We start from the raw sequence: 14,886 nt of genomic DNA on the forward strand, positions 1-14,886 counted from the left end.
TAAGATAACATTAGAGGGAATAACACTGTCTAATATTAGTGTACCTGTCAAGCACATTTCCAAACTAATTGATATTGTATGTTCAGCTCATTGTATCACTAATGTTAGACAACATTTCCATTTTCTTGAATTGTAGCTCCCCTTTACTAAAAGCCATTTTAGCTGAAGTAACTGGTCTGAGTAATTCCAGCTCTAGGCAGGCATCCAGATGTTTGTAACTTCCATTAATCAGCCTGAATAGGCTGAAGCTGATCTATGGCTCCACACTGCACACACAGTAGACATTTTTAATAAATGCTGACCTGCAGTTCAGCTCTTTGCTAGGTGGGTCATGGCTGAAGTGCTGATGCAGATCAAGTTGTTTCACAAGGACTTGAAAGCACTGAGATGTCACAGTCTGGTGCTTGCTTTCCATTGCTGGTATAAACTCGATTGGACATCCCTAGGGAAGCCTCCAACTTCCCAAATATATTGTAGACTGCAGAAAAATTATATGGAGCCTTTCCTTGCCATCAGTTTATAGTCTCTTGTACTGCTCTGGTATGTCTCTGCATTGCCTACAGTCCCTCTGTTCAGGATTGTCACACTGGCTTCTCATGTGCTGGTGAGGTGCTGATGTGTCATTCCTTATCAGCAACTTGTATGTCTAGTAGGGCAACTTTTGTGTTTTCCTAATTTACATCTGGAAACTTGTGGCCAGATTAACAATGTCTGTGAGATCCACCTTGATTTTTGTACTGTGTTTCTTAAAGAGACTCCATGACCACCACTGAACATTATCTGAAAGCTATGAAAACTACAACTGTGTATTATGTCAGTTGATGCTTATTTATTTATTTTCCCCCAAATACTTGTGTGAATACATACTGGGCTGAGGAACATTGAGGTTATGACATGCATGCCTTTTTTGCTTAGGTTTAAGACAGAGACTTATCTTTCTTGGACTTCTGATGCCTTAAGTTTTAGCTTTCATATTTTCCAGATTCTGTACTGCACTGGTGTGTGACTGAATTTTATATAAAGTGTTAGCAAGTTTTCTTCACAGTTAGTCAGACAAAACAATTCTTTTCCAGCCTGAGAACCAAGGACACTGTTGCAGGTGTCCTTGCACCGTTCGGGCCCAAAAAGTACAAACAGCGAACTGAGGAGAGCAATCTGGGAGGATGGGACTCCATAATCTGAAGCTGTAATTGGACAGTTAACCCCAATATGTAAATGGACCAAAACTTATAAAAGTGTGACAACTTGGGACCTGGAGTCCATCTTAGGTTCATCTTGGGTAGAGCCACAGCTGAGCTCTTGTCATGCCCAAGGTGTGTATCCATTGGAGGCCTTTTAACAAATACCTACTTTATTCCCTTAACACTGCCTAGCCTCTGTTCTAGTAGCTTCTTTAGGCATCACTTCCCAGAAAAAAAAATCACACCACACTGGTGTTAAACACACACACACACACACACACACACACACACACACACACACACACACACACTTCCCAGAATCCCAGTCTTGTTGAGGCTGGGAGTGAGCTTTGAGAGGTATCTTTTCCAGCACAGGCACCTAGGGCAGGCTGCTCTGGACACTCCTGGGTATTTTGTGCGTTATGTCTGTACATGATGCACACATGTGCACCATCTATTTGTGACATACAGTTTTTGTTAGAAAGCTCCAGTTCAGCAATAATGGGTCAGCTTTCCAAGGTTTCTTGGTGAGAAGCATTCACTTAAAACACTGTCATTACAATTCCTTTTAATGCAACATGGTTTTCCAATACCTGAAGGGAACTTAGAGAGGTAAGATGGGGCAAGACTATCTGCCAAGAGCATGTAGTGACAGGACAATGGGGAATGGGTTCAAATTGTTAGACGGTAGGTTTAGATTAGGTATTAGAAAATTTTTTTTACTGGGAGGGTACTGAGGCAGATTCCCAGGTAAACTGTGGATGCTCCATCCCTGGAGGTGTTCAAGGTCAGGTTGGAATGGGCTTTGATCAATGTGGTCTAGGGAAAAGTCTGCCTATGGCAGACAGGTTGGAACCAGATGATCTTTAAGGTCCCTTTCCAACCCAAACCAAATCAGGCATTCTGTGATTCTAAGACACAAGTTATTTTCCTCGAATAAATTTTCCCACGTCTTACTGTTTCAATAAATCTGGCGTAAGCAGACTTTCGTATTCGTGCACTTATGCCCGAAGTCATTCCCTTTTACATTCTCTTTGACGGACGGCAGTACCGAGTCTCCAGCTGGCAAACGGGCTGGAGCCTCACCAGCCAGGGGCACTCAGTGCCGGCTCCTGCAGCAGCGGGTTCAGAGCACTCGTGCGCTCCGCGCTGAGGGCTCCCCACGGCCCCGCGCTCCGGCTGGGCCCGGCTCGGTTCTGCCCGGCACGGCTCGGTTCTGCCCGGCCCGGCTCTGCTCGGCCCGGCTCGGCTCTGCCCGGCCCGGCTCGGTTCTGCTCGGCCCGGCTCGGTTCTCCCGGCCCGGCTCGGTTCTGCTCGGCCCGGCTCGGCTCTGCCCGGCCCGGCTCGGTTCTGCCAGACCCGGCTCGGCTCTGCCCGGCCCGGCTCGGTTCTGCTCGGCCCGGCTCGGTTCTCCCGGCCCGGCTCGGTTCTGCCAGACCCGGCTCGGCTCTGCCCGGCCCGGCTCGGTTCTGCCAGACCCGGCTCGGCTCTGCCCGGCCCGGCTCGGTTCTGCCAGACCCGGCTCGGCTCTGCCCGGCCCGGCTCGGTTCTGCCAGACCCGGCTCGGCTCTGCCCGGCCCGGCTCGGTTCTGCCAGACCCGGCTCGGCTCTGCTCGGCCCGGCCCGGCCCACCCCAGCACATCCGCAGCGGCCCGGGGGGCTCGGGGCGGGCGCTCCCCGCGCATGCGGCCTCTCGGCGCCGGGCGGGGCTGCCGGGCCGAGCCGGGGTTTCCGCCGGGGCCGGGCCCGTGTCCGGCGCGCCGGGGCCGGGGCCGGGACCGGGACCGGGGCGATGCCCGGAGCGATGCCCGGAGCGGGGCCCGGGGCGGCGGCGCGGGGCCGCGGGCGCTGAGCGGGCGGCAGCATGGCCGAGGCGCTGCGCCAGGAGCCGCCGGGCGGGCCCGAGTCGGAGGCCGAGCTGTCGCAGCGGCTCGCCCGCACCAAGGCCCGCTCGTACGGCAGCACGGCGAGCGTGGCCGCGCCGCTGGCCGAGCGCTACGTGGAGCACCGGCTGAGCGCCGGGGACACGCTGCAGGGCATCGCCCTCAAGTACGGCGTCACGGTAAGGGAGCGCCGCCGGCGGGGCCGGGAGCGGCGCTTGGAGCCGGAGAGTGGCCTGTGTCGGAAGAGATCTTAAAGGTCGTTCCGGCCCCCCTGCATTGGGCAGGTGCACCTTCCCCTAGACCAGGGTGCACAGAGCCCCATCCAGCCTGGCCTTGAGCACCTCAAGGGATGGAGCATCCGCAGCTTCCCCGGGCAGGCGCCGCCTCCGTAGCCTGGCCGCTGTAGCCCCGGGCACAGGGGACATTTGTTGGGCCCAGAGCCGCGGGATGACAACAAGAAGTCGTCCCGTAGGGCATTTCCTACACACGGTGGGCAGGAAACGGTGTGGCTACGGTGTTAGTTTTAGTTTCGGTATTTCAAGTGCTGATCTCGGCACCTACGGCGTGCCCGGAGCGGTCAGCACGCAGCGCTGGAGGCACAGGGCTGGAGCCGGCACTGCCCGGGACTGGGACCTGACGGTGCTGGGTTCCCCGTGCGCTGGGGCCCGGGGAAAGGACACACACCTGCTCCCGTCCAATAAACCTGTGCTCACACCGCTGTTCACCGCTGCACTCACTTCAGGTCAGGAAGGAAAACCAGTGTGACTAAACTTATCCTGAAAAGAAGCATTGTTTTGAGCTTGGCATACAGGCTGTGACAAGAGAAGGAATTTCGTCCGGTAGCTTCGGGGCTAAACATTCTGTTGTGATCTGCCTACCAGCCTAGAGGTTCACTGTTTTGAAAATGTTGCTGCTTTTCTGCTCACTTTCAAGGGAGAAAGAATGTTCATTTATGTAAAAAATGTTGAAAGGCTTTTGGCAGCCTACGACATGCAGAGTCCAATAAACTCCAGGAGCAGAACTCACCTGCCCTGCCTCATTCCCACTTAATGTGTGGCCCATATTCCAATGTGCAGCTTCAGTAGTCCCAGTACAGAAAATTGCTGTTGAGCGTGGCACTGGTACAGTCAGTGCCACTTTGACACATACTTGAAACAGCACCTTCCAGTCGGGCTCCTTGTAGAAGAGCTACAGTGTAGTCCCAAACTATTAGCTTCTGACTGAAGTGGCTTCTTCTCGTTCTTTTGGTCTGCAAGATCTACTAAAGCCTTCCATCACCTTCAACAGCACTCAGCCTTTGTTGTGAAAAGGGTTGAAAGTCTATTTTTCTTCTCTTTTTGAAAGATTACACCACTTTTGACTGATTCTTGTTGGCAGCAGGGTTATTGACACTGGTCTACATTAAACTTTTGCTTACTAGGAGGGCAAAGCAGCTGATTGGACATTAGATTTTTTTTTAATTGTTTTTTTCAGGACTTTCCATCATGCACAAAGTCTCTGGCCTAAATGTTTTAACCATGTTATTCCTCTTCAGAAGTGTGTTTGCTCACTGCAATAAGTGAGAAATACAAACCCGATCACTAAATTGCAGTTTTCTAGATAAAAGGCATTTCTAAGCAATTGACAGCTCCCTTTCAGCTACAGTGAAATTGTGAATCAAACCTGTACAAACAGCTCTAAGTTGTGAACCATAAGTTTTGGTTATGAGTTTGATAAGTTTTTGCTGTGCAAATGATGTAAAATATGTATGTTGGGGCTTTTTCTCAACATCTAATTGGTTATTTGATTTCATGAGTGTTCTTAAGAAGCCAGAGCTGCATCATTATAGACTGTTGAGGGAGGTTAAACTGACATGAAATGCCCCTCAGAGAACTTTGCCCTCACAAGTTCAGTGAAATCAGCCATTGTGTTTGTTTTCATGGGTTTCAGCCCAGGGTAGGAACGCGTTTGCTTTTAGCAAAATGCAGACTGCTGTGTGTTCACACAATGACAAGGACACATTTCCTCTGAAGAGTCCTTCTCTTTGCTTCCTGCATCATGTATTCTTGGCTGGAAGTGTGAGTTGTAATGGAAACATCAGAATTATCTTTGGCTGCCACTGCCTCCAGTATTACTGGTTTTAGAAGTATTCTCTGTGGTTTTCCTCACTGGGAGTCAATTTGTAGCAGGGACATCCTGTCCAGTGCCTGCCTCTGCATGACTTGGCATAGACAGTTCAATATAGATAAAAACGCCATAGTGGGGGAGAGGGATCAATGTGCTTTGTTTGGCCTCGTCCTGTGCCCTTCACCCCCTCCCCCAGATGCTGTCTGTTATCTTTACAACGTGCATTTGTTGTATTTTCCTTTTGACTAAATTAACAGTGTGAATTCATGTTTATGGTTCAGTGCAAGTGCTGTATCCCTTTGGAGGGGAGAAGGATGAGGACTATACTTCATTGTCAGTAGAAGTAGTTCTGATTCATTAGCTCAGCATTAGTTTACAACTTCAGTTAAAATTTTAAGCATGTGCTGAAGATTTTGCTCTTTCACTATGATTGATTTGTAGCTGATGGGCATTACCTCAGTCTTTCTTGCACTAAGAAAAGAAAACTTGTTAAATCCTGCTCTCCACGCACCTCGAAATGTACAGAGTCACACTGAGTTGTAGGAGTTACTTTGCACATACAAGGTAACCTGCTCAGGGCTGAGGGATGTTCTTTTTAGAACCAAGTACTTTCCTTTTCATTACTGCTCCGTGCTGAAGTACAGACTTCCAAATGCTATGGGCTAGTATTTGAGGAAGAAATAACCAGAGGTAGAGTTACCATGAAATAGGAGAGAGAATAGCAGTACAGTACATTATTTATTGGCTTTGAAGCATCACCTTCCAACTCCCCTGCAGCAGGATCTCAGCTTTCAGCTTCTGTATTGTATTTTTACAGAAAAACTCCAGCTAGTATTTTAAACATTTTTACACCCATCAAGACAGACAACTTATAGAGATTTTAACAACTGACATTTACACTAGGACCATGAGAAGTGTCATGGTTGAGTCAGGTAAAGCTTTCTTTATACCCTTCAGCTGGTGCTCATCTTGGGAGAAAGCTTGCACCCTTATATTCTTTGGTCCTTACTAAAAATGGATTCCAAGCTTTGGGAGCTGGAAGAGTAGTGATCTTCTCTTATTGTGACTCTGGATATTAGCTATACAGTTTTTAAATGGGATTATTATATCTAAGCATTTCACCATTTTAGCCATCTGCACCAACAGGTTGGATCCTCATGTTAGCTTTATCCCCCTTGTTTGGATTCTGCATCAATTTTACCAGAGAGTTCACCTACAGGAGCTGCTAGCAGTTCTGAGCCTTATTGTAATATAAATCCAAATCAACAGTGCATCTGTGGTAGAATTTTTATTCTTTGGCAGGCTGTTCCTGTGAGCCTGCATAGAGACTGCAAGACTGTTCAAGGAAAGCATCTTTAGGTAGTGCAAGACTTTGGAAAAAGCAGTACTGTGGAGTCAAGTGCACATAAAACTAGGATGTTAGCAAGGCTGAAACAGAACTCTCTGAAATCACTTTGAATGCAAACAAATTCTTCCCTGAAATAATTGCTGGTGCAAAGAAAGTATAGATTTATTTTAACTAAAGGTTGTATACTACATCAGAGTTAGTGCTTTATACTTTGCCAAACCTAATAACTTTTTCTTTTTTTTTTTTTTTTCAGATGGAACAAATAAAAAGGGCAAATAAACTGTTCACTAATGACTGTATATTTCTGAGGAAAACCCTGAATATTCCGGTTATATCAGAGAAACCATTACTGTTCAATGGACTTAATTCACTGGAATCTCCTGAGAACGAAACTGTTGACAGCTCCCCTTCTTGTGATGAAGGACTAGTGGCAGCTCAGGAAGAAAGTAGTTCTTCTCCTAGTCCTCAAGAATCTGACAATCAGCCTACTGCACCAGAAGAATTATCTGCCAAAGATTTCCTACAGAGATTGGACTTGCAGATTAAGTTATCCAAACAAGCAGCCAGAAAATTAAAAGATGACAGTGTCAGGTAAATGCAGTTTTTGGTGTTAAGCATCTTCATCTCACCCTGAAGGCATTTTAGTTTAAGCTGACCCCTCTTTGTGGGGTCTCAGACAACATCTGTGGCTTTTGTTTGTCAACAGCAAGTGCCTGCTATTCTTATGCACCAGGTGCATTCAGAGCACAGCATTAACTGTGCCTTGCTATGGCAGTTAGAAAGGCTGCCTCTCAACACGTTTGTTTAGAGTACAAATACTATTTCATAAAAGCCAGAAGGCCAGGACTCTCCAAGATGTCTTGCTGTGTAATAGTTATTTAAGCAAAAACATTTGCTTAGTTTTTGGTAGAGTGATAAGTAAAGGCCTGTGAGGAAGTGGATTGTGTTCAGCAAGGCATGATTCTATTATTCTATGTCCCAAATTGCCTCATTGTATAAATATTCTCCATTACACAGTTTCAGTTAAGCTGTACCTATCTCCTTTCCCTGTGCAATCTCACCCTTTGTGGATCCATCTGTGCAGACTTCATCTTCAGTATTTCCATGGCCAGGAGCTCCCACATACTTACTCATAGAAAAAGCAGTACTTTCTGACCTCTGTGCCACAGTAGTGGCACATATCCCCTCACACATACAGGTATCCTATGGAGAGGAACACTCAGACCAAGAGTGGACTTCAGCAGTGTTTGTTTTCCATGTCCTTGGGACAAGTTTCCTCAGCTTGCTCACAATCAGTCTCTTTGTTTATTCCCTGCAGAAATCCCCTCAGTGGGGGATGCTGGGGTGATCCCTCTCACAAGGAAAGGTATGACTGCAGGGGCCTGGTACTGCTTTTCTTACCAGAGAGCTGGAGAGAACTTATGCCTGCAGATACATACTTTGCTTTTGCATATTTGTCCAATGCAAAACTTCATCCACCATCTTGGTTCACTTCACATTCACTTCTGATTCTGAGGGCAAGCAGAAGATAACCTTTCAGGACCAAATTTATTAAGTATAGAATTGCATAATTTATTTAAACTAAGAAATTATTTCAGCAACCTCAAAACTTGATTCAGCAGACAAAAGTTTGAAGGAGAGCAGTATATTTAGCTACTGGACAAGCCTCCTTTGGAGAAATATCCCCACATACAACTCTCCATTGCCAGAACACTGGTTTAGTCTCAGTGAAAGCTGGAATGCTTTCACATCTTATCACACTTGTCAGTTACTTTCTTTTGACTTGATTGCATGAGAGGAAAAAGAGCTGTTGGAACTCAGAACCTCCTCTGTGCAAACTCATCCACTTGCACTGTTATATTTGAGGCAACGTAGAGCACCTATCAAAATGTGCTGCTGAATTTTGGATCATTATATGTATGTACCCACCACAGATTAGAGTAGGTGTTGACCCAGCAGTTAAACTGCATAACAGGAAATCACAGGAAGGCAATTATTTTACCATCCCTTCAACAAAATAACATGCTCATTTAAAGAAGGAAATTCACTTAGACCTTGCTGCGCCATGAGCAGAGCCAATGGAGTGGAAGTGACACTGCACAAATAGTACACTTCTGCCACTAATATCCATTTTCTATACTGCTTCAGTTCCAAATTGGGAAATGGTACCAAGAAATACCTCCCAAGGAATAATGTATACAGGAGGTGAGTTATTTTCCCACCTGTTCAGATTTAGTAGGTGATTCTGTTAATTATGCATACAACAGTTTTTTATTGGTCAGGATGCTACAGGAAGCATGAAGTACAGAGCTGCAGGCAGTCTGCTGAGCAGGATGTTGCCCAAAGCTTCTGAAGAGAAATAGCTTCCTGTGCATCTGATTGTCTTCATAATGTTTCCTTCTACATCACTGCCCCTGGCTTTCAGTTATGGCTCACAAAACCTGTCCTTGCCTTGTCCTCTCCAGCACATTTGGAAAGGACAGACCCAGACTCCTTTACAGTCTGGCAGGAAGGGGCAAAGGACCAAAGTCAGTGTTTACTCTGCAGAGAACAGGAGTAGAGAGAGACCATTGCCAAAAACCTTGGAGACACTTTTCAGTTGTGTACCATCAATGGTATATCTGAGTCCAGACTGGAAGGTGGCAACATTCCTTACTGTGCTCCAGCAGCTCCCCAGAAGGCACCTGTTCTCCTTCCTGCCCAGTCCTTTTGTGTCCCTTGCTTGGAGCAGGAAGCCTTTGGAAATTGGACAGCCATGTTAATAAACCAACCTCATGAATATGCAAGTTTTCTATTCTTAGAGTGAAAACCATTTATGAAATGGGAATGCTGTTTCCAGCTGCTCTGGCCTGTATTCAGGTTGCCTTGTCAAGGCCTGTTCTGAACACTGCTGAGTACTTCCATGCCTGCTTGAGAGTAACAAAGGAGCACCTGGAGTTTAGCCACTGCCACCAAAAAGGACATTGGAACTCACAAAATTGCATGCAGAAGCAGACTATCAGTTCATGCACTTAAAGAGCCATAACTTCTCACCATACCATGAGCCTGATTTAACAGATGGTGAGAAGCACATCTACTAAATTTCTGTTTGCTTTAGCCTCCTTTAAGTTGCTAAGAATGCATGTGCACTTATGCACTGATTTGGATTAAACCACACACAGAAGTTTCAGTGTCAGAAACTGCCCTGTGCTACAAAGACAGTTTAGAGTGAATATTGTTTAATCAGAACTCTTGGAGTCACTCCCTTAAGTGCTCTTAAAGGATTAAAGTTAAGGTAGAAACACTGGGGAGTAAATAGTTGTAGATTTAGACTAGATATTAAACTATAATAGCTGTGCGAGCAGATGAACATAAAAGGTTATAGAATGTGATCCATTCAGTTTGTGCCAGCTGCCTTTCACTATCTGAGTTTATATAAGCACATGGCTCGATCTGCATGTAATAGTACTTTTACCAGAGTTTCACTGAGCAAGAAATCATGAGTTAATGAAACATTAATCATGCATATTCACCCAAGATGCAGGTCGAGGCAATAAAGCCTTTTTGTTTTGAGAAATGTTTTTATAGTAAGCTGAAGGAAATGCAAAGGGATTAATACAGTTGTCTGTAGTGTATGTTATTAACTCATGTATTTGTATATTAGGGAAGAATACTCAGTTTTATCCACACATGGAATAAAAGCAATTGTGGTAGTTTGAGAAACTAATGCAAGTTCTTATATAAAGTCTTTAAGATAGACCTTCTGGAACAGGTCACATCTTTCTTCATTTGCCTTTGAGTGTCTAATTTGGAAAACCTTTCAATTGAACAGGGCCTCTCAAACCAGTGATGGTGATTCAAGCCAGTATAACTGGTGTCATCACAGGAACAGAACCTTGTATTGTCATCTTCTCACTTGCAGTGACCTGAACCTAGGAAAGAGGTCTTGAAGCCTTCAAAACTCATAACTAATTGAGATAGTTTGCCCAATAATTTTTCACCCTCTTTGGCTATCAGCAGAGAAAAGAGATGCCTCAATAAAGGAGGCTGTCTGGAAAATCCTTTCCGACATCCCAAAACTAACAACTCAGATTGCTGCCTTATTTAATTGTGCATTCTAGAAGCATCCAAGCATTTGAGTGTACTTGCTCACAGTCAGGTGTCCTTGCTCTTACAGGAATGGTTACTTGTGGCCTGATTGCACACCATAGCTTGCAGGAGACTTCTTTCAGTTCCTGTAACCCACTGGGCAAAGCAGCGACAGCAAATGGGAAGAGACAGCACTACAGAGTGTTGTAATGCTGTGCTGTTCCTTTTCCATCGCCTGAAAGAGAATGTTGCTATGACTTACCACTTTGCTATTTTAAGCATCTTAAAAGTTAAGTAAATTGTTAGGTCATTAAACATACACACACTGCCGTGGCGGTGCTTGTGGCTCACAGACCAGAGCCACAACTACATAATTTTATTTTATATAAAGCTCAGCTTGTTTTTAAGCCATCAGAACAGACTTCTACTTGCTATGTATGGTTCTAAGATCTACATGAGTATTATTTCCTGGTCGTTCCCCTGGTTTGGGGTGGTGTTGCAGACCCCCCCCCCCCCCCTCACAGAGCCTGGCACTGCAGCCTGGGACAGAAGAGCAGAAGAGAAGAGCAGAAGCTGCTCTTGCAGAAGCTGCTCTTGCTGAGCAGTTCCAAGCCTTGGTCAGAAATGTAATTTGCACATTTCACTGGTCAGTGCTTTGCTTCAGTTCCAGCATAACAAGCTGCTTTATAGTTCTTCTCTGCCCTGTAGAGAAGCCCCTCAAAGCTGGCCACAGCCCCAGTGCTGGCCCTCTGCCCTCAGCTGACCACTGCCACCCATCTCCGAGTGCACCTCGCTCAAGGGAGGTGGGGACAAACAGCCTAGACAATGGTTTTGGTACTTGGGTGTCTGAAGACCTGCTAACAACATCATTTCAGCTCTTCAGTTGTCTGTAATCACCCATAATTAACTTATTTCAGCCCAGACTTTGGTTGTTGCCATGTCAGGATGGATGGTATTTCTCTAAGGCTTTCAGGAAGAATGACTGAAAATATGATTCTAGCAGCCTTTGATTAGAAGGAAGGTTTTTTTGCTGTAGCTCTGCCACATGACAAAACTGAGTAGTACAAGGTAATTTCCAGTGCAGAGCATAGAAAGTGAGTTTCTCCCCCACTGGAGTCTAAGCTCTGAAAATGAAAAAGTTCTCCTTCATCCTCACACAAGGTAGTGTGAGATTGCTATTTGCAGCTAACTTCTGCACATGTGGCTCCACACCCATTGCTCCAGAAGAGCACGTTGGAGCTTCAAAATGTACTTTTTGAAATATTTAGCTTTGGCCAAGTTGATGTGGTTGAATTTTACAGTCCTGCAGTCCAGTTTTACAAGCTTGGTATGTTGGTAGGTTTCAATTCTGAAAAAAAGCTTTAATATGTCTTGAGAGAATTTATAAGTAAAAGTGGTTTAATGCCTTTTCCACTAAACATGAGTTATTTGCTTTCTTATTTTACTGTCATGCCACGTATCATGGAAAGCTTCTGCAAATGTTACATTATTAAAATTACAGTATTTCATGGCAGTTTTGGATGCAGAACTGAATGTAATGAAGGATACTATTTAAATGTACACAGATACCTGCATTCTTGGTACTGGGTTGGTAGCATCACTAATGTAAATAGACGTAGATTTGTAACGAAGGCTAAAAATCTGTTTTCAGCACTACTGCAACCACACATCCCTGCAATAACAACCAGTTTCATCCCAAACTTGTGGTTTTTTTTTTTTTTTGAGGTTTCTTTTTTTGGCAAGATTATTTCAAGGCAAAAGACTTACTATGCCTTTGGCTTAAGATGATAATTTTGCTGGAAAGACAAGTGCAAGTTACTCTGCTGTTTGGTTAGTTTGTAGGGTTCTTCATTTCTATTTTGGGGGTTTTATGAAATTTAAATTGTAGATAAATAATCATGTTTATTTGGGAAAAGTCTTCATGGTTTTGCTATTGAAATATTTACTTTTTATTGGACTCTTTGGAAGGCTGTACCTTTGTATGAAGGTACACACAGATTTAAAAGTAATCCTTTCACAGTGTAGCAGCTGTTAAGTCCTTGTGTTCTTACCAGAACACTGAACTTGGCAGCAGCTTTAAGGTTGGACTCTCAGGAACAAAACTTTAAAGCTACAGTAGTGCAGAGCAATGACCTTTGGGAAACTTGGCATCTTTGATTTAGTACTGGATGCTGCAGTGCAATAGGGTTACATAACCCCCCCTTTTTTTTTTAAAGGCAGTAGTCAGGTAAACAGCAGGCGGGCTGATTTTCCTGATGGTGTTTTAAAAACATGACTTTGCTTTATTAAATTATTGCATTAACAGTAGCACTTGGGAGCAGTTGCTTTTTCCTAAGAAAATCCAAGTGATCAGTCTCAATGGGGATTGATGCAAGGGAAGTATACACCAGGAATAGCCTTGCAGTATCAGGACACAGACAGATCCACCCACAGCTGTGATGGACTGCTCCTATTCTTGCTTCATTTGGTCTGTCTGTCCCTCTTGCCATTCAAAATGTTGAAACAAACCTCTAACTAAGCTTTACTTTTTTAACAGAAGAAATTGAAAGCAACAATGCATGAACTCCAGCATGCCCTCCACCTTGTTACTTTAAGTTTTTTGTGTTGATGAAGAATACTTTTTAAAATACAGTCTGATGTTGTTAAACTTACACAGCTTTATGTGCTTTCAGCAATATGTTCTCAACATCTCAGGAACTCCAGAGATGTGTAATTACAGTATTATACTGTAAATATTCCTGTTAGGCAAGCCTGGCATTGCCTGTTTTGATCCACTAGGAAAACTGGTCACCTGCATTTTCATTATAACTTCACTGTTGAGACATGGTATGCTCCTGACCTGATGATTATGATCATTTTCTTTTTAGAGATGAGGAGAATGAGGAAGGTCCCTATGCAACTTCTTCGTATCACCAGTAGAAGACAGACGTGATGGCCTGAAAACTTTCCATGAAATCAGTTCTTACAGAACTAAACAGTCAATAATTCAAAACCCAAGTCTTCTGGACTCATCCTCTTGATGTACTTAAAAGAAGTCATGAATGGGTAATTGCACTGAAATTATGACCTCTTCTGCCTTCCATAGGTTAATGTCCTTATGCTATATCAATAAAAGGTTTAAGCCTTCCAAAACTAGCAATGGCCTTTTTACCCCTTCTGTGCAAACTGTAGCATGGTAGCAACTATATATCATCCCTGAGGTCACCTTTATGCAGGATGTTGATCTTTAGTAAAGATTTTGTAAATACTTGTTAAAGTGAAATTTGTTTTAAGTATTTAAAAATATTGAATAAATATTTGCTTGTAAATGACAAACAATGAAAGTAATAGAAATTTACTTATTCTGCAAACATAGGCAAGTTTGCTGTGAAAGTTTTGTCTACTTCAGGGCTGCAGAACTTGCCTGTGAATCTTGGGTGTCTGTGTGTGGTTATGATGTATTCCTAGAAAGGGGAATTCAGCTTGTTCTGATTAGTTAAAACCTTTTTGGTTGAAGAACTGTTTGCATATTGGATTTCTACTCATAAAAGGGACAAGTTACACAAGAGGTCTTTTTGTGAGATATGACATTGGAATATCAGATATGTGTTCTTGTGTGAAGTTAAATTTTGTGTGGTTTTAATTTAATAAAATACAAAAAATACTGATGTGTGTGTTCATAATGAAGTCATCTTAGTTCTAACCTGTTTTTTGGGAAGTATGGTTTGGTTTCACAAGCTATTAGATAGTAATTTCAGGGTAAATAATGTTTTTACCTGACACGACCACTGGAGTCTCTAGCTAGCTCTTTTAGAACACCAGCAGCAGCACACGCCGAGATGTGTGGAACAAGCCCAGGACAAATTCACCAGGAGCTGAATTTCAGAGCTGCAGCTCTACAGTGGCATTAGCTTTAGCAGTGGTAGGAGCATCCTCCCAATGGGATATCCTTAGGGGAGGAGTGAGCAGACAGGTTTACAGATCCACTTCCAATGAGAGCAAAGGGAGGAGAAAGGGGAGAGGTTTACATCAGGGTGGATGCAACTTCAGGAGAAACCAACTTGTGACAACATGGGGAGAGCTTTGGAGGCGGCCGGTATCAGAATCAGCCATTACCTGGATTATGAAACTGAAAGCTGGGGTGACACAAACACCAACTGCAAGGTTTACCCTTTCCATGTAACTCACCCTCCAGAGTGAGACCTGCAAGAGCTGCCTGCCCTAGTTGTGCAGTCTGTTAAAGTGAGTGAGGCACGTTGGCAACCCTTCCCTGTTCTGAGAAGAGGTGCCAGTATTCAGCTCTGCAAGCGGACCCCATCTG

At 44.4% G+C, this 14,886-nt stretch overlaps 1 protein-coding gene across 3 annotated transcripts; it reads left to right on the plus strand.

The window, feature by feature from the left end:
* Positions 1–2,928: 2,928 nt before the first annotated feature.
* Positions 2,929–14,229, plus strand: LYSMD2 (LysM domain containing 2). 3 transcript variants are annotated; one of them, XM_062501257.1, is made up of 4 exons: positions 2,929–3,243; positions 6,772–7,109; positions 8,667–8,723; positions 13,454–14,229. In XM_062501257.1, exons 1-4 carry the CDS (start codon positions 3,046–3,048, stop codon positions 13,503–13,505), a joined length of 645 nt encoding a protein of 214 aa, XP_062357241.1. In that variant the 5' UTR covers positions 2,929–3,045; the 3' UTR covers positions 13,506–14,229. The 3 variants fall into 3 exon arrangements, with proteins under 3 accessions (XP_062357241.1, XP_062357242.1, XP_062357243.1); XM_062501258.1 differs by lacking the exon at positions 8,667–8,723; XM_062501259.1 differs by lacking the exon at positions 8,667–8,723 and having other exon boundaries at positions 6,772–7,104; positions 13,461–14,229.
* Positions 14,230–14,886: the final 657 nt, after the last annotated feature.

Source organism: Cinclus cinclus, chromosome 13, assembly GCF_963662255.1.
Source record: "Cinclus cinclus chromosome 13, bCinCin1.1, whole genome shotgun sequence".
Lineage (NCBI taxonomy): Eukaryota > Metazoa > Chordata > Aves > Passeriformes > Cinclidae > Cinclus > Cinclus cinclus.